Raw genomic sequence first — 24884 nt, forward strand, 5'->3', positions numbered from 1 at the left:
GCGCTTAGTTTGGTGAACACGTGTCATTACAGGGCACTGACTGAGAACAGCGCTCCGTGTGGTGAACAAGTGTCATTACAGGGCAGTGACTGAGAACAGCGCTCCGTGTGGTGAACAAGTGTCATTACAGGGCAGTGACTGAGAACAGCGCTCCGTGTGGTGAACACGTGTCATTACAGGGCAGTAACTGAGAACAGCGCTTAGTGTGGTGAACACGTGTCATTACAGGGCAGTAACTGAGAACAGCGCTTAGTGTGGTGAACACGTGTCATTACAGGGCAGTAACTGAGAACAGCGCTTAGTGTGGTGAACACGTGTCATTACAGGGCAGTAACTGAGAACAGCGCTTAGTGTGGTGAACACATGTCATTACAGGGCGGTAACTGAGAACAGCGCTCCGTGTGGTGAACAAGTGTCATTACAGGGCGGTAACTGAGAACAGCGCTTAGTGTGGTGAACACGTGTCATTACAGGGCAGTGACTGAGAACAGCGCTCCGTGTGGTGAACAAGTGTCATTACAGGGCAGTGACTGAGAACAGCGCTCCGTGTGGTGAACACGTGTCATTACAGGGCAGTAACTGAGAACAGCGCTTAGTGTGGTGAACACGTGTCATTACAGGGCAGTAACTGAGAACAGCGCTTAGTGTGGTGAACACGTGTCATTACAGGGCAGTAACTGAGAACAGCGCTTAGTGTGGTGAACACATGTCATTACAGGGCGGTAACTGAGAACAGCGCTCCGTGTGGTGAACACGTGTCATTACAGGGCGGTAACTGAGAACAGCGCTTAGTGTGGTGAACAAGTGTCATTACAGGGCGGTAACTGAGAACAGCGCTTAGTGTGGTGAACACGTGTCATTACAGGGCGGTAACTGAGAACAGCGCTTAGTGTGGTGAACAAGTGTCATTACAGGGCGGTAACTGAGAACAGCGCTTAGTGTGGTGAAGACGTGTCATTACAGGGCGGGAAGACGTGTGGAGCACAGGTAGTACATTAGTCTGCGTTCACACTGCTGTATTATAGGTTACTGCGACAATAGCATTACCTCCTTCCCTTACATTACCACCCCTGTGACTATATATCATGGGGCCCCCTCAGGGGCAGGAGCATAGCACTTTCTTGTACTTTCTGGGTTCTATATGGCGGTATTATTCACAGATACTCATATATGACTCTGTGAGGTAATATTACACACACTGGACGTGATGCTATGTCCGCAGGTTATAGCGGTATTACCTGGGCACTATATGGCGGTGGTACGTATAGCGGCCCCCCCAGCTGTTGCAAAACTACAATTCCCATCATGCCAGGACAGATAAATGGTTCAGGCTGTTCAGGAATGATGGGAGTTGTAGTTTAGGTACAGCTGGAGGGCCACTATACATACCACCGCCATATAGAGCCCAGGTTATACCGCTATAATCTGCAGACATAACAGCGTCACGTCCAGTGTGTGTAATATTACCTCACAGAGTCATATATGAGTATCTGTGAATAATACCGCCATATAGAGCCCAGGTAATACCGCTATAACCTGCGGACATAACAGCGTCACGTCCAGTGTGTAATATTACCTCACAGAGTCATATATGAGTATCTGTGAATAATACCGCCATATAGAGCCCAGGTAATACCGCTATAACCTGCGGACATCACAGCGTCACGTCCAGTGTGTGTAATATTACCTCACAGAGTCACTGTATCACTGAGTATCTGTGAATAATACCGCCATATAGAGCCCAGGTAATACCGCTATAACCTGCGGACATAACAGCGTCACGTCCAGTGTGTGTAATATTACCTCACAGAGTCACATATGAGTATCTGTGAATAATACCGCCATATAGAACCCAGAAAGTAGAAGAAAGCGCTATGCTCTTGCCCCTGAGCCACCAGTGCCCGTATATACCGCCACACGTTACTGCCATCCAGGGTTCTGTTCACATGGATGAAACGCTGTCACATTAGAAGACTCCACAACCAATGACTTCAGGGGGAGACGGGAAACAGCGCAGTGACGTCACTACTGATCTGCGCAGCTTTGATCTGAAGATCCCACAGACTGAGAGAAAGCTGCAGCACTGCATTTAAAGGGGAACTCTGGAGAAAAAATTTAGGTCACATGGTGTCAGAAAGTTATATAGATTTGTAAATTCCAGTACTTATCAGCTGTTGTATGTCCTGCAGGAAGTGGTGTATTCTCTCCAGTCTTCCAGTACTTATCAGCTGCTGTATGTCCTGCAGGAAGTGGTGTATTCTCTCCAGTTGTCCAGTACTTATCAGTTGCTGTATGTCCTGCAGGAAGTTGTGTATTCTCTCCAGTCTTCCAGTACTTATCAGCTGCTGTATGTCCCACAGGAAGTGGTTTATTCTCTCCAGTTGTCCAGTACTTATCAGTAGCTGTATGTCCTGCAGGAAGTGGTGTATTCTCTCCAGTTGTCCAGTACTTATCAGCTGCTGTATGTCCTGCAGAAAGTGGTGTATTCTCTCCAGTCTTCCAGTTCTTATCAGCTGCTGTATGTCCTGCAGGAAGTGGTGTATTCTCTCCAGTCTGACACAGTGGTCTCTGCTGCCACCTCTGTCCATGTCAGGAACTGTCCGGAGCAGCAGCAAATCCCCATAGAAAACCTCTCCTGCTCTGGACAGTTCCTGACATGGACAGAGGTGGCAGCAGAGAGCACTGTGTCAGACTGGAGAGAATACACCACTTCCTGCAGGTTATACAGCAGCTGATAAGTACTGGAAGACTGGAGAGAATACACCACTTCCTGCAGGACATACAGCAGCTGATAAGTACAGGAAGACTGGAATTTCTCTGGCATAGCGGCTACGCGGCAGCTTATGGGCAACACATGGGGCACAGCAGCAAATAGTAGGATGGGGGGAGAAGAAACCACTCCGGGAATACAGGTTATTCCAGCGAACAAATCACTGACTAGAGATCGGCGGCAGCGTTACAGGATTCTCCAAATACCTCACATTCTCTGCAGGATATAAACCTCCAGGAACAGAAAGAGCGGAAGTACAAGCGGCTGTGCCGAGCCCTGGGTACTGTATACTGTATACGGGAGATCCGTCATGTCCCTGCTGCCCCCCTCCCCACATGTCTATATGGACCTTGCTGTGCGCACCAGTCATGTTCTTCCCCTCCATGTCTTTATGGACCTCGCTGTGTGCACCAGTCATGTTCTTCCCCTCCATGTCTTTATGGACCTTGCTGTGCGCACCAGTCATGTTCTTCCCCTCCATGTCTTTATGGACCTCGCTGTGTGCACCAGTCATGTTCTTCCCCTCCATGTCTTTATGGACCTCACTGTGTGCACCAGTCATGTTCTTCCCCCTCCCTCCATGTGTTTATGGACCTCGCTGTGTGCACCTGTCATGTTCTTCCCCTCCATGTCTTTATGGACCTCGCTGTGTGCACCAGTCATGTTCTTCCCCCTCCCTCCATGTCTTTATGGACCTCGCTGTGTGCACCAGTCATGTTCTTCCCCCTCCATGTCTTTATGGACCTCGCTGTGTGCACCAGTCATGTTCTTCCCCCTCCCTCCATGTCTTTATGGACCTCGCTGTGTGCACCAGTCATGTTCTTCCCCTCCATGTCTTTATGGACCTCGCTGTGTGCACCAGTCATGTTCTCCCCCCTCCATGTCTTTATGGACCTCGCTGTGTGCACCAGTCATGTTCTTCCCCTCCATGTCTTTATGGACTTCGCTGTGTGCACATGTCATGTTCTTCCCCTCCATGTCTTTATGGACTTCGCTGTGTGCACCAGTCATGTTCTCCCCCCTCCATGTCTTTATGGACCTCGCTGTGTGCACCAGTCATGTTCTTCCCCTCCATGTCTTTATGGACCTCGCTGTGTGCACCAGTCATGTTCTTCCCCTCCATGTCTTTATGGACCTCGCTGTGTGCACCAGTCATGTTCTCCCCCCTCCATGTCTTTATGGACCTCGCTGTGTGCACCAGTCATGTTCTCCCCCCTCCATGTCTTTATGGACCTTGCTGTGTGCACCAGTCATGTTCTTCCCCCTTCATGTCTTTATGGACCTCGCTGTGTGCACCAGTCATGTTCTTCCCCCTCCATGTCTTTATGGACCTCGCTGTGTGCACCAGTCATGGTCTTCCCCCTTCATGTCTTTATGGACCTCGCTGTGTGCACCAGTCATGTTCTTCCCCCTCCATGTCTTTATGGACCTCGCTGTGTGCACCAGTCATGGTCTTCCCCCTTCATGTCTTTATGGACCTCGCTGTGTGCACCAGTCATGTTCTTCCCCCTCCATGTCTTTATGGACCTCGCTGTGCACCAGTCATGTTCTTCCCCTCCATGTCTTTATGGACCTCGCTGTGTGCACCTGTCATGTTCTTCCCCCTCCATGTCTTTATGGACCTCGCTGTGTGCACCAGTCATGTTCTTCCCCTCCATGTCTTTATGGACCTTGTTCCCACAAATCTGGAAGAGACAATTGTCCACAATGTTTTGAGGCTGAAGCATTAGGATTTCCCGTCACTGGAGTCTCCTTCCCCCAGTTCTCATCTGCTGCTTTATTTGAAAACACCAAAGCCTGTGTGTGAGCCTTTCTCCCCCCTCCCTTCTGAGATGGCTGATGTAAACAAGTCCCTGGCCTGACTGTATCTGCAACACTGTAGCTTCTTTGTAATGATTGACCTCAGAGTAACCATGCCAGCATTACAAAAAAGCTACAATGTTTCAGATACAGCCTGCCAGAGACTTCTTTACATTAGCCGTCTCAGAAGGAAGGGGGAGGAGTGGGAGACAGAGAGAAAAGCTCGCACACAGATTTTTGTGTCTTCAGCAGAAAGCAGAAAACCTATCACTTATATCTCTCACATTCATGTATTATTATAGGACAGTAAAGAATAAGTCTAATGAAATCCATGTGCATGAAAGCTTCAACTAAAAAAAAAACGACACACACACAATGTGAACATTGACATAAAATGTATTGACACAAACCATGAGCATTGATCTGCAATGAGACATCTCCACTCTTTACTGCATTACCATAAAGCACAAGACTCACATACAATGGTACAATACAGAGAGGACCTGGAGAATAGCCGTCAGTGTGTGTGACAATATAGCATATATTATATATAATGGAACACATGGATAGGGGGCCGGCGTCACATAAACAACGGCAGTGGGAATGTACATGGTAAAAAGAGTAAAGCGGGGTGAGTGACGGCAGTGAAAGAGCAAACAAGGGACGGCAGTGGTGGAAAAGATCAGGAAGATAGACACTGGGGCCGTATTCCTGGCTGCAAACCCGCTATAATCCCCCTTCATCTTATTACAAGTTCATGGTCACTTTTTGTATAATGGATCAGATGTGTGAGGACCCAGACGCAATAATATTGTTATTAATGTCATATTCCAGGCAAAATATATATATTTTTTTTAAATGCCTCTAAGGCATATAAGTCATACTCACCTGCCCTGATCCCCCGCTGCTGCTGTGACGGCTTCCAGTGCTCGTCGCTCTTCCCCTCTTGTTCCAGACAAACACCGGCTCAGACAAGTCACTGATTGGCTCCATAGGCAAAATATATTATAAGAACCAGGAAGGCAAAGAGCAGCAGAAAACAGAAGTCACGAAAGCAGCAACAGCGGCGGCGGCAGGGAGTCAGGGCAGGTGAGTATGACTTATCTTTACTGCAGCTGGAGGCAGTGTGTGAGAAAGTGTTTGGAAGATGTTATTGTCTTCTTTGTGGATTCCTCTTTTCTTTGCTTATCCTGGTTTTGCTTTTTATAAAAAAATAGTTGAAAATGGAAAGAAAATACCTAAAAAGCAGCGATGATTCAGGGCTGGAAATGCGGAGAAGAGGCGAGGTAAAGCCGGAGCGGAACAGTGATAACTGTGATCCTGTAACACTCCAGTACGTGTCTATGGTTCAGCAGCTTTATGTCCAGATGACTTATACAGTCGTTTTGCTTTTTTTTATGTGGAAAATTGCATAGTCTATTAGCCACAATAATAACACACACATATATATATATATAGGCGGACAGCTACAAACATTCAGAATACGTTGTTATTTTCTAGAGAACAAATGACACTGGGTAAATTGGTGCGACTGCATTTCACATTAATTATATTTCTCTATAGCAATATGTACTGAGTGTATGAGAAACACGCTGCACAGGTTACTGAGTGTATGAGAAACACGCGGCACAGGTTACTGAGCGTATGAGAAACACGCTGCACAGGTTACTGAGTGTATGAGAAACACGCGGCACAGGTTACTGAGTGTATGAGAAACACGCTGCACAGGTCACTGAGCGTATGAGAAACATGCTGCACAGGTTACTGAGCGTATGAGAAACATGCTGCACAGGTTACTGAGCGTATGAGAAACACGCTGCACAGGTCACTGAGCGTATGAGAAACACGCTGCACAGGTTACTGAGCGTATGAGAAACACGCTGCACAGGTTACTGAGCGTATGAAAAACACGCTGCACAGGTCACTGAGTATGAGAAACACCCTGCACAGGTCACTGAGTGTATGAGAAACATGCTGCACAGGTTACTGAGCGTATGAGAAACACGCTGCACAGGTCACTGAGCGTATGAGAAACACGCTGCACAGGTTACTGAGCGTATGAAAAACACGCTGCACAGGTCACTGAGTATGAGAAACACGCTGCACAGGTCACTGAGTATGAGAAACACGCTGCACAGGTCACTGAGTATGAGAAACATGCTGCACAGGTCACTGAGTATGAGAAACACGCTGCACAGGTCACTGAGTGTATGAGAAACACGCTGCACAGGTCACTGAGTATGGGAAACACGCTGCAAAGGTCACTGGATGGCACACAACCCAGTTTTTCTTTCTGTCGCATTTAGTACAGTGAAACCTCTTAATAAGAGAATATTTATAAAAATATAAAAAGAACATTTATTCAAATATCACACAAAGAGTCGTGTCGCCTATGGCGCATCCACAGCAAATACAGTAGCAGCAAAGTAGATGAGATTTAAAGGGGTACCCCAGCGATTTTAATTATTATTTTTTTATTCAACTGGTACCAGAGAGTTATAGAGATTTGTAATTTACTTCCATTTAAAAATCTCCAGTCTTCCAGTACTTATCAGCTGCTGTATGTCCTGCAGGAAGTGGTGTATTCTCTCCAGTCTGACACAGTGCTCTCTGCTGCCACCTCTGTCCATGTCAGGAACTGTCCAGAGCAGCAAATCCTCATAGAAAACCTTTCCTGCTTTCTAGACTGGAAAAAATTAAGACTTCCTGTAGGACATACAGCAGCTGATAAGTATTTGAAGACTGACACTTTCAGTACATTTGAAAACTCCCCCCCCCCCCCCCCCCCTGGAGTACCCCTTTAATAAAATCCGCATGGGAAGTTATCTTGCTTTGTGGCTTTTAAATCGCAGCACAGCCAATTGTTTTATTGTGTATTCCAATCACAGCCAATACAACACATAGAACGTCCATGATGAAGAGAACGGAGGACAGAGGCGCCGGAGGACCTGGAGATGAGGAAGAGTTTCTCAGAAAATATTCAGATGGTGGATTTACACGTAATCCTCGTCCCTACACTTCTTCACCACCATGGAGGCTCCAGCTGAGGTCGGTGTGATGGACCATCAGGCTCAGGCCGCTTGGTACTCATCATATGCTGTATACCATATACTGTACACCACATACTGTATACCATATACTGTACACCATATACTGTATACCATATACTGTACACCACATACTGTATACCATATACTGTTCACCACATACTGTATACCATATACTGTTCACCACATACTGTATACCATATACTGTACACCATATACCGTATACCACATGCTGTACACCATATACCGTATACCCACATGCTGTATGCCATATACTGTACACCATATACCGTATACTGTACACTGGACTAGTTATATTTGTAAAAATAATATCAGCAAGAAAAAAAAAATCTTGAATTATAGACTCAGCTGAGAATGTCATCATCACTTTGTGCGTAGGAGAAGCCGATGAAGGCGTTGGAGCAGCTGGAGCCGATACTGTTCAGGTCAGGAGTACGACTCACGGAGCTCGGCACTGCTTCCTGGGTGAACTCTGGATCAAAGTGGCGCAGATCGCCTGGACCGGCCTATTAAGGTGAGAGCACAGATATAACAAACACAATAAACATCATATACAAAAGATATCAGTCAGTAAACATGTATAGTGGCGGATTACAATGAGTGATGCACAGGGGGGACTGCACAGGGGACCACATATAATAGGAGACTACACAGGGGGCCATAGACTAAAGGGGGACTACACAGGGGACCATTTATTAAAGGAGACTACACAGGGGGCCATAGACTACAGGGGGATTACACAGGGGACCATTTATTAAAGGAGACTACACAGGGGGCCATAGACTACAGGGGGATTACACAGGGGACCATTTATTAAAGGAGACTACACAGGGGGCCATAGACTAAAGGGGGATTACACAGGGGACCATTTATTAAAGGAGACTACACAGGGGGCCATAGACTAAAGGGGGATTACACAGGGGACCATCTATTAAAGGAGACTACACAGGAAGCCATGAACTAAAGGGGGGCTACACAGGGGACCATCTACTACACAGGAACCTCACTGAAGGCCATCTACTATAGGGGACCTACACAGGGGGGCATTTACTATATGGGGGATGCACAGCACTATGTACAGAGTGCACACTGATGGGGGGCAGGTTATGTGGACAGCCTGGGGTACAGGAAGAAGTGTCTGCAACACCAGAAGCTCTGAGTGGTTTGGCCTTTTATAAAGAACCTGTTATTTCAGTCACTAATATGAAGAAGAAGATGCTCGTCTGCATTCACTCTGCCCTTTAGTCTCGGCTTTGCTGACTTCAGGTAGCTAAAGCGAGTGGTAGCACAGACAGATATATGACAGGTACCATGTGTCTCCTTGACCTTATAGCATCTAATAGTGTCAGCAGTTTTAAACGTGAATTACAGCGGTGAGATTCCCCTTAAAGAGTCACTGTCATCAGGAATGTCAAAGGTCGCAGCGGTCTCACTGCCAACACCCTCTGTGATCAGGAGATGCATCTGGGGGGTGGATGGCGCCGCTGCCACGCACTCTCTCTAACTATATCTCCTGATCACATGGGGTCTCGGCACTGAGACTGGTGCGACTTTAGACATTCCTGATGACATCTTACATGTTGTTGGTAATGCAGGGTACTCTTTAAGTCGATGCTCGTGCCCCTCTTCTTTACTAAGTGGTTGTAGTAAAATGAGATGGTTACGTACGACATTCGGGTTGTACGGTGGATGAATCTTCTTATGATACAGGTCGTCCCAGTTGATTGGACTGAAGAACATGTGATTCTTGATTTCCAGCTGGAAAACAGTGAAACTACATTTCAGTCTATATAGCAACATTGGGATCTCATCATCTCACCTTTCCTGACTATACATTTCTTCTTATAGCCAAATGCATATATGAACTGGTATATAGATGATGTCAGACTGTACATGTACATCATGATTAAAGGGGTATTCCACTCACACATAACCTTTGATATTTTGCTGCCCATGGTGAGACTAACAATTCCTTCCATACCTGCACAATGTTGCAGATAAAGCCTGCCAGAGGATGTTTGCAAAATGCTGTGTGTGTGAAACTTGCCATATAGGCTCCGGAAACATTTTAAAAATTTTTTTTTTTAATTCTTGCTTTGTACTCATATGGTATAAAACACCTTCTCCATAGGTCTATATTAAACATTTAGTTTAGTTTCTTCTCTACAGTGTGTACAGTTTGCTGTAGGTGCTCTGCTTTCTCTTTATACTTGTATACAGCCTGTATGGTTGCTATGTATTTTGATTTCTACTTATTATGGTATAAAAACACTTTCTCCAGAGGTCTATATTAAACATTTAGTTTAGTTTCTTCTCTACAGTGTATACAGTTTGCTGTAGGTTCTCTGCTTTCTCTTTATACTCGTATACAGCCTGTATGGTTGCTATGTATTTTGATTTCTACTTATTATGGTATAAAAACATGTTCTCCATAGGCCTTTATTAAAGATTTTGTTTAGTTTCTCCTCTACAGTGTGTAGTTTGCTGTTGGTGCTCTTCTTTCTCGTTATACTTGTATACAGCCTTTATGGTTGCCATGTATTTTGCTTTCTACTTATTTGGTATAAAAAACACGTTCTCCATAGGTCTTTATTAAAGATTTTGTTTAGTTTCTCCCCTACAGTGTGTACAGTTTGCTGTGGATGCTGTTCCTTTTCTTTTTACTAGTATACACACTATATTATTGTCATGTATTTTGCTTTCTACTTATAATGGTATAAAAACTCTTTCTCTATAGGTCCATATTAAACATTTCATTTAGTTTCTCCTGTACAGTGTGTAAGTTTGTTGTGGGTGCTCTGCTTTCTCTTTATACTTGTATACAGGCTGTATGATTGCTATGTATCTGCTCTCCTGTCTATCTACACCCTGTGAGCGCTGACCTCCGATGATTCTCTCCCTACTGTCCACACTCTGAGCTTATGTGTAACTTCCTCCCCATCTGTGCGGATAACATTGACTCTAGACGTCAGAGATCGGGCTGTTGGATTTATCCTATCTTTTTTCTGAGTAGCAGCTAAACGGTAGGAAATCTTTAATGAAGACTATAGGACGGAGCAGGGAATACAATAACAGATGAAGAGTAGTAATAATGAATTACAAAGTCGGTCTTGGCTCCCAGGCGGCAATGCTGATCCTTGTGTAGTAGTCCCTGAAGAATGTCGCAGGCTGCGGTGGTTTTCCCTCCCGGTAGTTGCAGGGGTTGATGGAGGATATTGTCATACATCTGTGACACATCCCGGCTATAGAAAGGCGGCTGCACACAAACAATAAAAGGATAATGTCAGAGCTTACTGTGTATAAGGACAGGCCTATAATATAAAGAGCTGCTATAGGTGAAAGCCACGAATGATACAATAGAATGGCTGTTATTGGAGAACTCCGACCACGGCAATTACCGGAATATCAGGGTGGGAGAATACTGTGTATTATATGTGAAGAGTCGTCTACGCGCCTTTGTCTCTTCTACACTTTAAGGACGTGGAAGAAGAAGAAGGTCTAGAGACCTGGAGGATCACACACATCTGTGAACTGACTGTGTAACTGATCACTGCCTCTGCATACAGGTCCTGTACAGCAGTACTTAAAGGGGCACTCCAGACAAAAATGTATTGTTTTCAGATCAAGTGGTGTCAGGAAATTATACTGATTTGTAAATTTCTTCTATTTAATAATCTCCAATCTTCCAGTGCTTATCAGCTGCTGTACGTCCTGCAGGAAGTGGTGTATTCTCTCCAGTCTTCCAGTACTTATGAGCTGCTGTATGCCCTGCAGGAAGTGATGTATTCTTTCCAGTGCGACACAGTGCTCTCTGCTGCCACCTCTGTCCATGTCAGGAACTGTCCAAAGCAGGAGAGGTTTTCTATGGGGATTTGCTGCTGCTCTGGACAGTTCCTGACATGGACAGAGGTGGCAGCAGAGAGCACTGTGCCAGACTGGAGAGAATACACCACTTCCTGCAGGACATACAGCAGCTGATAAGTACTGGAAGACTTGTAATTTACTTCTTTTAAAAAAATCTCCAATCTATATAACTTTCGGGCACCTTAGACTCACAATAACGGGAAGTGATGTCATTTAACTGACAAATTAAAAATGGAGAAGGCAATTTGGAGTGAAAGATCACGTGATCATGTGACTCAGCACATTGTTCCATTTGTTCCATTATCGTTTTACTACTGTACTAAGAACATTGTCAGAGAAATAGGTGAAGTGTGAACTATGGGGCGGAATGATGCAAAGGACACAACTGGGAGCTCACCCCGTCCAGGATTACTCACACTGCCCCCACCTCCTGCAGCATATCCTCAGCTACCGGGGAAAGAGAAGAGGAGACGGAGCGAGAGCCAGAGAGAGAGGCGGGATGCATCATATATAACATATACCGGGGAAAGAGAAGAGGAGATGGAGCAAGAGCCATAGAGAGAGGCGGGATGCATCATATATAACATATACCGGGGAAAGAGAAGAGGAGACGGAGCGAGAGCCATAGAGAGAGGCGGGATGCATCATATATATAACATATACCAGGGAAAGAGAAGAGGAGACGGAGCGAGAGCCATAGAGAGAGGCGGGATGCATCATATATAACATATACCGGGGAAAGAGAAGAGGAGATGGAGCAAGAGCCATAGAGAGAGGCGGGATGCATCATATATATAACAGACACCGGGGAAGGAGAAGAGGAGACGGAGCGAGAGCCATAGAGAGAGGCGGGATGCATCATATATATATAACAGACACCGGGGAAGGAGAAGAGGAGACGGAGCGAGAGCCATAGAGAGAGGCGGGATGCATCATATATAACATATACCGGGGAAAGAGAAGAGGAGACGGAGCGAGAGCCATAGAGAGAGGCGGGATGCATCATATATAACAGATACCGGGGAAGGAGAAGAGGAACCAGAGCGAGAGCCATAGAGAGAGGCGGGATGCATCATATATAACAGATACCGGGGAAGGAGAAGAGGAGACGGAGCGAGAGCCATAGAGAGAAGCGGGATGCATCATATATATAACATATACCGGGAAAGAGAAGAGGGAGCGAGAGCCATAGAGAGAGGCGGGATGCATCATATATAACATATACCGGGGAAAGAGAAGAGGAGACGGAGCGAGAGCCATAGAGAGAAGCGGGATGCATCATATATATAACATATACCGGGAAAGAGAAGAGGGAGCGAGAGCCATAGAGAGAGGCGGGATGCATCATATATAACAGATACCGGGGAAGGAGAAGAGGAACCAGAGCGAGAGCCATAGAGAGAGGCGGGATGCATCATATATAACATATACCGGGGAAAGAGAAGAGGAGACGGAGCGAGAGCCATAGAGAGAAGCGGGATGCATCATATATATAACATATACCGGGAAAGAGAAGAGGGAGCGAGAGCCATAGAGAGAGGCGGGATGCATCATATATAACAGATACCGGGGAAGGAGAAGAGGAACCAGAGCGAGAGCCATAGAGAGAGGCGGGATGCATCATATATAACAGACACCGGGGAAGGAGAAGAGGGAGCGAGAGCCATAGAGAAAGGCGGGATGCGTCATATATAACATATACCGGGGAAGGAGAAGAGGAACCAGAGCGAGAGCCATAGAGAGAGGCGGGATGCATCATATATAACATATACCGGGGAAAGGAGAAGAGAAGACGGAGTGAGAGCCATAGAGAGAGGCGGGATGCATCATATATAACATATACCGGGGAAAGAGAAGAGGAAGCGAGAGCCATAGAGAGAGGCGGGATGCATCATATATAACAGATACCGGGGAAGGAGAAGAGGGAGCGAGAGCCATAGAGAGAGGCGGGATGCATCATATATAACATATACCGGGGAAGGAGAAGAGGAGACGGAGCGAGAGCCATAGAGAGAAGCGGGATGCATCATATATATAACATATACCGGGAAAGAGAAGAGGGAGCGAGAGCCATAGAGAGAGGCGGGATGCATCATATATAACATATACCGGGGAAAGAGAAGAGGAGCCGGAGCGAGAGCCATAGAGAGAGGCGGGATGCATCATATATAACAGATACCGGGGAAGGAGAAGAGGAGACGGAGCGAGAGCCATAGAGAGAGGCGGGATGCATCATATATAACAGATACCGGGGAAAGAGAAGAGGAGCCGGAGCGAGAGCCATAGAGAGAGGCGGGATGCATCATATATAACAGATACCGGGGAAAGAGAAGAGGAGCCGGAGCGAGAGCCATAGAGAGAGGCGGGATGCATCATATATAACAGATACCGGGGAAAGAGAAGAGGAGCCGGAGCGAGAGCCATAGAGAGAGGCGGGATGCATCATATATAACAGATACCGGGGAAAGAGAAGAGGAGCCGGAGCGAGAGCCATAGAGAGAGGCGGGATGCATCATATATAACAGATACCGGGGAAGGAGAAGAGGAGCCGGAGCGAGAGCCATAGAGAGAGGCGGGATGCATCATATATAACAGATACCGGGGAAGGAGAAGAGGAACCAGAGCGAGAGCCATAGAGAGAGGCGGGATGCATCATATATAACATATACCGGGGAAGGAGAAGAGGAACCAGAGCGAGAGCCATAGAGAGAGGCGGGATGCATCATATATATAACATATACCGGGGAAAGAGAAGAGGAGACGGAGCGAGAGCCATAGAGAGAGGCGGGATGCATCATATATATAACATATACCGGGGAAAGAGAAGAGGAGACGGAGCGAGAGCCATAGAGAGAGGCGGGATGCATCATATATAACAGATACCGGGGAAAGAGGAGACGGAGCGAGAGCCATAGAGAGAGGCGGGATGCATCATATATAACAGATACCGGGGAAAGAGGAGACGGAGCGAGAGCCATAGAGAGAGGCGGGATGCATCATATATAACAGATACCGGGGAAAGAGGAGACGGAGCGAGAGCCATAGAGAGAGGCGGGATGCATCATATATAACAGATAGTTACCAGTCCATACAGCATCTCATACAGAACGGCCCCCAGACACCACCAGTCCACCGTGCGATCATACGGCTGCTTCCTAAGAACTTCTGGCGCCAGGTACTTGGAAGAAAAGAAAAATTAAAATGAACTCTACATAAGCATCATAGTACTGGTAGCTGGGTGGTATATCAGGTGTATATACCATATATGTGTGTGTATACTATGTGCACAGCGTTCTTTATGACACCACAAGGCATAATACATAGGAAACAGCAATATGAATCCAGAGAATTACCTCCGGCGTCCCACAGAAAGTGCTGGTGGTCCCTTCTGCCTCCATCCCCTCCTTACAGAGTCCAAAGTCCGTCAGCACCACGTGGCCCTGAGCAGAGGAGAAGATTAGTCTGTGACCGGCCGGCCTCACACTGCATTATTGCAATCTGTATTTTTCATTTGTTTATTGCAAAAAAAAACATACAAAACAAAAAAAAAAAACAGACAAAAAAAACTGAAGGATTTCTGTCCATCCATTTTGATCCGTTTTCCATTGACTTCCATAAAAAAAAAAAAAAAAAAAAAAAAAACAGATCAAAATGCATCCTTATTTTGGCGTACACAAGAATAGGGTCAACCACATTTTTGGGTACGCTAAAAGTCAATGGAAAACGGATGAAAATGGATGGACATAAATGCTTCTGTTTTTTCGTCTGTTTTTTGATGGAACGGATGAAAAAAAATGGATTGCAATAACGCTGTGTGAACCCGGCCTAATTGTGTCCTGTTTGTCAGCATGACGCTAGGTTATGGTTCTTGTCCCCTACCTGGCTGTCCAGCAGGATGTTTTCTGGTTTTAAATCCCTAGAAAAACAAAACAACGATTGACTTAAAGGAGCAGTGTCACAAGAAAACCAGGTCTATACGGATACATTAGGTTAATTTAAACATTTCCAATGTACAAGCATTTCCTACACTGTGTCGTTTGAGAGCTATAGATTCACTAACCATGTGCTGCTGTGTTTGATAACCTGTTGCCATTGGTTACAGCCCACCAGGAATCCACTAGGTGGGCTCAATCACAGTTACATGATCTGTTCTATTAGTACTGTCAGTTGGTCTTAACTTCACATGCAGCAAGGGGGATTATGGGAATGTATAAACAAATCCCTGGCAGGCTGTATCTGCAACATTATAGCTTCTTTGTGACGCTGCAAGGGTTAATCACAGTCAGTTTATCAGCAACTTGACCTCAGAATAACCCTGCCATCATTACAAAGAAGCTACAATGTTGCAGATAAAGCCTGCCAGCGACTTGTTTACATCAGCTGTCTCAGAAGGGAGGGGGAGACAGAGAGAAAAGCTCACACACAGATTTTTGTGTCTTCAGTAGAAAGTAGCAGCTGAGAATTGGGGGAAGGAGACTGAACAGATAATAACAAGTATGGAAGGAATTGTTAGTCTCACGATGGGCAGCGACATATCAGAAGTTATGTTTGAGCGGAACCCCCCTTTAATAATGTATGGGATGCTGTAGTTTGCTGTTCTCTGGTGACATACTATTACAGAGCACATATTGCATTGTACACATAGTTTTGTTCTCCTGGTTCCTACCTGTAGATAATGTTCTGAGAGTGTAAGTAGCCAATAGCGCTGGCCACCTCCGCCGAGTAGAACCGCGCCCGCGGCTCCAGGAAAGAACGCTCCCTTTGCAAGTGGAAAAAAAGCTGAAGAATAGAGAGGAGAAAGAGTCAGCACCTTCTTAGGAGGGATTGGTTATATAACTATATCACCCGTGTTCCCTTATACAATGAGGTATGGAGGTCATAGGTCACTGCGTATACCGCCAAACCCTCTCATGCTGAAATCACCAGTTACCCTATTACATAGTATTACATAGTCTCCTCTATGAGCCAAGTATTTGGAAATGATACGATTGTGTAAGCAGTACATTAGAAATCAGAGCCGCTGGCGCTATATCGTAACGTCAGACTAATGCCAGACTAAAGAACACAAAAATGACAGTGTACAGAGGGTCCTGCATCCATAGTGTCCAAGCAGCAACGTACTGCATCTCGTGCACAGAGAACAGCAACGGCTCGGTAAAAACACAGGCCAGTCGAAACGTTGCTGTTCTCTGTGGCTATGGATGCTGCAGGACCCTCTGTATACTGTAAGTGCAGTCAGCATTAAGGTGTGCGGCAGTCCCGGCGTGCACCCTCATCACTTCCTTGGCAGATTGGAGACACTATTGAAGGTTGAATAACGTTGAATAACACAGAACATTATACAGCGCTTATACTTTACATCCATTCAGACATGGAGACGTATTAGGTGTCCTCAGATTTCTTCTCTGTAGGCGCCATCTTTTATTTTCAGTATAGACTGTTTGCTATGACATCTCCCATACACTGCACACACACAGATCCTGCTCCTCTACTACATCACAGGAAGGAACATCAGTATGGAGGACATTCTAGAGCAGCACTGAGCAGTGTAAGCTGTGTATAAAGCCCTGGGAAGAGCTCTATAACAGTACATTTGCAGTCTCTTTTTACTTCCGGCCTTCTCCATTCACTTCCCCTTCCATCTCCCTATTTGCCCCCCCCCCCCCCCCCCTCCACCCATTATCTTGTTTGGGTAGCATGTATTCTGATCCCTCTGTCTTATAAACACATCATTACATCCGCTGGCAATATTGATTCACGCAACGTTTGTTACAATGGCGGTGACTATTTCGGACCCCTATTGTGGGGTGATGGGATGACGTTGTGTAACAGATGATAGTCGCGCTCCAGTTATACTGCTGATGTGATGGTGTCTGTCAGCATCTGTGCCGCCACATGGGGGAACCTGCTGATCGCAGCACAAACACACAGGGCTTTGTTTACTTATTCCAATACAACTCGGTGTAGAACCTCAGAAGATGACAGCAGCTAATACTGCGCGGTGGACAAAACCGTATACAGGGGAGTCAAGGGTCTTAGGACGAGAGATGAGCAAACTTGGAGCGAACCTGAGGGTGGGTAATCCAATGCCGCAAGGTCAGGTTCAGACTCTACGCAGGTCCCATTTATTTCAGAAACAAAATGGAAAATTATACATCTGATACCCCAGCAAGTAACACTTAAGGGGTCTATCTTTTTCGGATATGTTCAGGACATGGCCGCCATCTTGAAAGCTGCCACATTGGATCAACAGAAAGTGTTCCCAAGGGGAAGGTGGTCATGTAGAATATCAGAGAAGACCACATTTGTCACACGTCACTGAAAGCTGCAACAACGACCTGGAACGTTCTCTGGGATGCACAGCTATCGGACGTGTTCAATGTGTTGTCCCTGGTGCTGAACACAAAGCAAAATCTGTGTTGAAAATTTTTGAAACACAAGAGATATTGCAAATCTGATTGATATGCTATATTATCACTGATTTAATACGGCGGCTTTCAAAATGGCGGCCATGTTCTGGCCTACAAGATAGACCCCGCCCCCCTTGCCCATTACTTGCTGGGATATTCAGGTTTTCCCTTCTGTTTCTGAAATAAAAGGGTCCTGAGTGACTCTAACTCACACATTCACATATTGGGTCCACCATCGCGAGAAGTAAGTCGGGGAGGAAAGATATCGGAAACAACGACCTCCGATATTGGCCGACCCAGCAGAGGACTCTGGGCTACTAGTGGTCGGATCTCACCTCTCCCCCATTTACATAGTCCAGGACAAAGTAGAGTTTCTCTGAGGTCTGGAAGGAGTAGTGCAGGCCCACCAGGAATGGATGCTTCAGGTTCTTCAGCAAGACGTTCCTCTCGGCCATGATGTGAGATTGCTGAAAACGAAACAATAGGTGATGAACGCCGAGGAACCCATAAAGCCAATCTGCAGCCGGGTATGTTGGAGTGCACGGTGGAGTGTATGGTGAAGTGTCTGGTGGAGTGTACGGTGGAATATATGGTGGAGTGTACGGTGAAGTGTATGGTGGAGTGTAGGGTGGAGTGTATGGTGGAGTGTATGGTGAAGTGTATGGTGGAGTGTACAGTGAAGTGTATGGTGGAGTGTACGGTGGAATATATGGTGGAGTGTACGGTGAAGTGTATGGTGGAGTGTAGGGTGGAGTGTACGGTGGAGTATATGGTGGAGTGTACGGTGAAGTGTATGGTGGAGTGTAGGGTGGAGTGTATGGTGAAGTGTACAGTGGAGTGTAGGGTGGAGTGTATGGTGGAGTGTAGGGTGGAGTGTATGGTGGAGTGTAGGGTGGAGTGTATGGTGAAGTGTACGGTGAAGTGTCTGGTGAAGTGTATGGTGGAGTATATGGTGGAGTGTAGGGTGGAGTGTATGGTGGAGTGTAGGGTGGAGTGTATGGTGAAGTGTACGGTGAAGTGTCTGGTGAAGTGTATGGTGGAGTATATGGTGGAGTATAGGGTGGAGTATATGGTGGAGTATATGGTGGAGTGCACGGTGGAGTGTATGGTGAAGTGTCTGGCGAAGTGTACAGTGGAGTATATGGTGGAGTGTACGGTGAAGTGTACAGTGGAGTATATGGTGGAGTGTACGGTGGAGTGTATGGTGAAGTGTACAGTGGAGTGTACGGTGGAGTGTATGGTGGAGTGTATGGTGAAGTGTACGGTGGAGTGTACGGTGAAGTGTATGGTGGACGATACCTCTTTCCTCTTCAGGATGGTCTTCTTCTGTAGAACTTTTACAGCATAGAACTTATTGTCACTCTTATGTTTGGCCAGCAGCACCTGTGGAGCATAAACCTTCTTTATTGCATCAACGTGTTTAGAAACAAAGAAGAAAAGGACCCGCTCCATCTAATCCGCCCTTATATTATCTCCTTCCTTATTATCTTAGGATAGATTATATGTACATACCAGGCAGGTTTGCATCATGTCCCCCCCATACAGCCCAGCATACCATTATATATATATATATATATATATATATATATATATATATATATATATATATATACAGCCCAGCATACCATTATATATATATATATATATATATATATATACAGCCCAGCACACCATTATATATATATATATACAGCCCAGCATACCATTATATATATATATATATATACATATACAGCCCAGCATATTATATATATATATATATATATATATATACAGCCCAGCATACCATTTTATATATATATATATATATATATATATATATATATACAGCCCAGCACACTATTATATATATACAGCCCAGCATACCATATTATATATATATATATATATATATATATATACATATACAGCCCAGCATATTATATATATATATATATATATACAGCCCAGCATACCATTTTATATATATATATATATATATATATATATATATATACAGCCCAGCACACTATTATATATATACAGCCCAGCATACCATATTATATATATATATATATATATATATATATATATATATATATACATATACAGCCCAGCATATTATATATATATATATATATACAGCCCAGCACACTATTATATATATATATAGCCCAGCATACTATTATATATACATCCCGGCAGTTAGTTCCTCTGCAGTTTGGCTCCCATACACTGCTATGGTCTCCACAGTTAGATTCACTCAGGATTTAGTCCTCATAGAGCTCATTTTATTTCAGTATTTTTAGCACATTATTATGGGATTATTATGGTATATAGACCGCCACAATGTTTCTAGAGCAGAACTTTGCTCTAATGGTGACTGTCTGGGAATGGACAGTCTATAAGCACTCAGCAGTCCTAATGCAGCAGATAGATGTGTAACGTCAGCCGTAGGGACAGGTGAGTATAAGTGTGACTATAAAACAACAAGATCTCCTAATACACAGAGAAACAGCAGCCCCCCCCCCCCCCCCCCCCCATGTGGCCGATCCTGCAGCGTCAGCTCCAGATTATAAGATTAGCTGCAAACTCAGAGTCCTTGGCAGCAGCAGCTGGAATTCTCACTGCGGGGCCCCCGAACTTCTCCAACCTGGAGCCCCATGCAGCACAAATCCCACCCAATGCCACAGAGGAATGGCGACTATATACTATATACTGTCACAGCCAGGGATTTTATCTCTGCTTATACTCTTATTGGCAGTGGAAGGAACAATCATCTGACAGGACAGCGCCTCCAATCTGTGACTATCCACACTACAACTACCATAAAGACAAAAATTCTTTCCAGTCTTCCGGTACTTATAAGCTGCCTTATGTCCAGCCTTCCGATACTTATCAGCTGCTGTACGTCCTGCAGGAAGTGGTGTATTCTCTCCAGTCTGACACAGTGCTCTCTGCTGCCACCTCTGTCCATGTCAGGAACTGTCCAGAGCAGCAGCAAATCCCCATAGAAAACCTCTCCTGCTCTGGACAGTTCCTGACATGGACAGAGGTGGCAGCAGAGAGCGCTGTGTCAGACTGGAGAGAATACACCACTTCCTGCAGGACATACAGCAGCTGATAAGTACTGGGAGAAATGAAACCTAACAGTGAGAGTACCGCTGTCTTGGAAGCAGGAAGTGAGTTTATAAATTAAGCAATAACTCCCGTCTTCCCGTCGCTCTCAGCTCCTTCATTGCTTCTTTCCCCTTTGTTCTCGGTGCAGATTACAATCTTATATCAGTTCAGTTATACAAGGCCTCAGAATCTCTCTGGATAGAATCAGCGGTTTAGGTTTGATCCACACCACAGGATCCAGATTTACGGACAGGGGAAGGACCCATTGGTGTTAGTGGGGGTCATCCACACATCCATTGTTTGGCTGCGGATCTGATCTGCAAATGGATGGAGCCTGCATGGTCTGCACGGTCAGTGTTTGCAAAGCGGAGACTCCAATAAAATCAATGGATCTGTTATGTTTACATACAGTATAACAACGGCCATTGTTATACTGGCCGAACATCGGCCGATGTTTCCATGTTCCTGCGGCCGTCAGAACATTTATTTCCATACACACCAGGCAAGAACAGACTGCAGCTGTGTCTGCGTGGTAGATTAAGGCTATGTTCACACACAGTAAGAGACTGGCCGTTCTGCGACCCCTGGTACTTAAGTACCAGCCGGATGATCTTTCTGGCCGCAGAGCTCTGAAGCGGGCGCACGCTGAGCTTCCCATAGCCCACAGTGAAGCGAACGATGTGTATACGCTCCAGCCGGGATCCCATTAAGAAACAGGCTATGTTCACAGGCACATAAAATACGGCCGTTGTTGCCGATGTGAACATAGCCTAATAACGGATGCTGTCTGTGGAACGCCCCTTTTCGGTGCAGCGTGTGGCTATGTTCACACGTTTTTTTCAGCTCCGTTTAAAATGCCGTCCGTTATTTTGAGTCTAACAATAACGGACATTTTTAGCAGCCTGCCTCCCCTTAGGGTCCTATTCCACGGGCCGAGGAGGGCCCGATCAACGATGTAAACGAGCGGCGATCTGCTAGATCGCCGCTCGTTTACTGGGCCTATTCCACGGCCCGATGATCGTTGAGCGAGGGCTGCAGGGACATTGTTACCGATGTCCTTGCAGCCTTTGCAGCATCGTACATTACCTGTCCAGGCTTTTTCTCCGCGCTGTCTTCATCCCCGGGTCCCGCGCGCTCTATCTTCAGAATGGCCGGTCAGCTGATAGGCCACACTCAGCCAATCACAGGCCACGGCGGTCCCGGCCTGTGATTGGCTGAGCGCTGCGTCAGCTGACCGGCCATTCTGAAGATAGAGCGCGCGGGACCCGGGGATGAAGACAGCGTGGAGAAGAAGCCTGGACAGGTAATGTATGATGCTTGAATATGCAAAAGAGGAGCCCGTGGAGCCTCATTTAAGAGTCTCAAAACCCAGGACTAGCCAGATGTCCCTCCGGGAAGGAGCCGGCTCCTGTAGGGAAACCACCAAAACCACCATATTAAGTGGCCCTATTAGTCAATGTAATGACAAAGGATTATCCAAGGCCAGGTAACCATCCACATACAGCTGTTTCGGGGTGTTGCCCTTCATCAGTGTGGAGCAGGATTCTGGCTAGGTGGGAGCAATGCCTAGTAGAGCCATAAGAGAAACAGATCACTGATCTCAGGGAGACCAGCCAAATGACAACACTGCCGGCTGCTAGTGAAAGCGCTCAATGCAGTGAAGTCCCAGGTGCATTGCCCCCTGGGAAACATGAATATGCAAAAGAGGAGCCCGTGGAGCCTCATTGAAGAGTCTCAAGACACAGGACTAGCCAGATATCCCTCCGGGAAGGACAAATGTATGATGCTGCTTGTCAAATCGTCGGTCGCCCGCCGCGCACCGCTATTCAACGATGATTTTAGGTCTGGTCCTAAATGAACGATCAGCCGATGACACGATCACCGGCTGATTGTTCTCTCTATTTCACCGAACGATAATCGGCCGAGTCGGGCCAAATGGGGCCGATCCGGCCGATTATCGTTACTGTGGAATAGGGCCCTTAGTGCAATGACTAAGGGTGCGTTTACACAGAGAGATTTATCTGACAGATTTTGGAAGCCAAAGCCAGGAATGGATTTGAAAAGAGAAGAAATCTCAGTCTTTCCTTTAAAACCTGATCCCTGTTTATAGTCTGTTCCTGGCTTTGGCTTCAAAGATCTGTCAGATAAATCTGTCTGTGTAAACGCACCATGATGTTTGCACATTATTTTAGTTTGAGGTTACTAATTGTCCGCTGTTTGGAAAGATGTCCGAAAATAATGTTCATGTTCATTATTTTGACGTCCGTCTTCCCATTGACTCCAATGCATTGCCATTGCAGTCAGTTAAATCGCGGCAAAAACAGACTTTTTTTAAATAGCGATGTTTTTTTCTCCATTTTTGATGTTGTGTGAACATGGAACAGGCGGCAGTGCATGGTTTTCAATACGATATTGCCCAGGCTAAAAAGAGCATGTTGTGTGAACATGGCCTTACACCGATGCCACACAGCTGCACCATGCATGTGTCGGCCGTTCTCAGGGAGGCATTGCCTGCCATCCCCCCCGCAGGCTCTATCACATTACCGATGCCGCACTGATCACTGATCCTGATCCCAGAAGAAAAACTGACCGTGTGGATGAGGCCTTAGTGTACAATCTGTTTTAGGTTGCCCGTACACCTTTAATAACTGATGGCTGATCGTCCGTCCGTTCTCTCTCCCGTCCTCCCCATGCACATACACTGCGCGGCTGAGAGTCCCTGTGTTCTCTATGGGGAGGAGTGAGCTGCAGCCAGCTCTCAGAACAAAGGGGCTGGGGGTGATTTTCCATCACATCCGTCCGTGTATCTCCGCTGGCATCATCTGTTGGTAGACGGTCAGGCGCCGTACACCTCACAGTGATGTCCGAACCCTCCCTGAGCGGCAGACATGGCCGACACGAGTATAAAGTGTACGGGGACCTATAGAAACCGTTTTCCACCCGCAGACCTCCCCTTATAGATTTGTGGCTATAGACGGGGGGACAAACCTTGCCGAAGCTTCCTTTTCCTATCACTTTTAGGAAGTCGAAGTCTGTCGGTTTAGCACTAAAAGGAGAAAAACCAACAATATAACAATATAATGACAATTAGGCTGCGTTCACACTACGTATATTTCAGTCAGTATAGCAACCAAAACCAGGAGTGGATTAAAAACACAGAAAGGCTCTGTCCACACAATGGTGAAATTGAGTGGATGGCCGCCATATAATGGCAAATATTTGCTGTTATTTTAGAACAACGGCTGTTATATTGAAATAATGGCCGTTATTTACTGTTATATGGCGGCCATCCACTCAATTTCACCATTGTGTGAACAGATCCTTTCTGTGTTTTAAATCCACTCCTGGTTTTGGTTGCAAGACTGACTGAAATATACGTAGTGTACGTAGTATAGGACTGAGAGGAGTCGTCACATGTAGCAGATTCTGTGGCTGCTCCAATCATCTGATTCCACAGACACCAAAATCTGCTGCACACGGCCGTCCTGACTGTGCACGGCTGCTCAATATAAAAGTATACGACAAAACCAAATGTATACAATAATCAAGAACATCCGAACTATCCCCCCCCCCATATAGGCTATGTTCACACAATTTTTTTTTTTATCTCCGTTTAAAATTACGTCCGTTATTTTGAGTCTAAAATAACGGACTTTATTTAGCTGTCTGGCCTCCCCTTAGTGCACTGACAGGTGTTTGTACATTATACTGGTATTAGTTACTAATTGGACTTTGGATGCGGCTTAATTAAAAAGTCCATTGAATTTAATAGTAAAAATGGAGACAGAACGGTGACAAAAGGAAAACTGTGTGTAAACTACAAATAAAAACGTCCGCTGTTTGCAAAAGACGTCCGAAAATAATGATCATGTT

General features: G+C 45.8%; 1 protein-coding gene across 1 annotated transcript in view; it reads right to left on the bottom strand.

Annotated features, from left to right (window-relative positions):
- Positions 1-7357: 7357 nt before the first annotated feature.
- Positions 7358-24884, bottom strand: part of SGK2 (serum/glucocorticoid regulated kinase 2) — a 38836-nt gene continuing 21309 nt past the window's right edge. The window contains exons 3-12 of the mRNA XM_069952527.1: positions 24000-24057; positions 19212-19295; positions 18248-18379; positions 16169-16281; positions 15382-15418; positions 14856-14942; positions 14585-14680; positions 10739-10894; positions 9307-9396; positions 7358-8144 (exon numbers count right to left, since the gene is read on the bottom strand). Coding sequence (XP_069808628.1) covers positions 7983-8144; positions 9307-9396; positions 10739-10894; positions 14585-14680; positions 14856-14942; positions 15382-15418; positions 16169-16281; positions 18248-18379; positions 19212-19295; positions 24000-24057 — 1015 coding nt within the window. The 3' untranslated portion in view covers positions 7358-7982. The remainder of the gene's footprint in view (positions 8145-9306; positions 9397-10738; positions 10895-14584; positions 14681-14855; positions 14943-15381; positions 15419-16168; positions 16282-18247; positions 18380-19211; positions 19296-23999; positions 24058-24884) is intronic.

Source organism: Dendropsophus ebraccatus, chromosome 14 (genome assembly GCF_027789765.1).
Source record: "Dendropsophus ebraccatus isolate aDenEbr1 chromosome 14, aDenEbr1.pat, whole genome shotgun sequence".
NCBI classification, from domain to species: domain Eukaryota; kingdom Metazoa; phylum Chordata; class Amphibia; order Anura; family Hylidae; genus Dendropsophus; species Dendropsophus ebraccatus.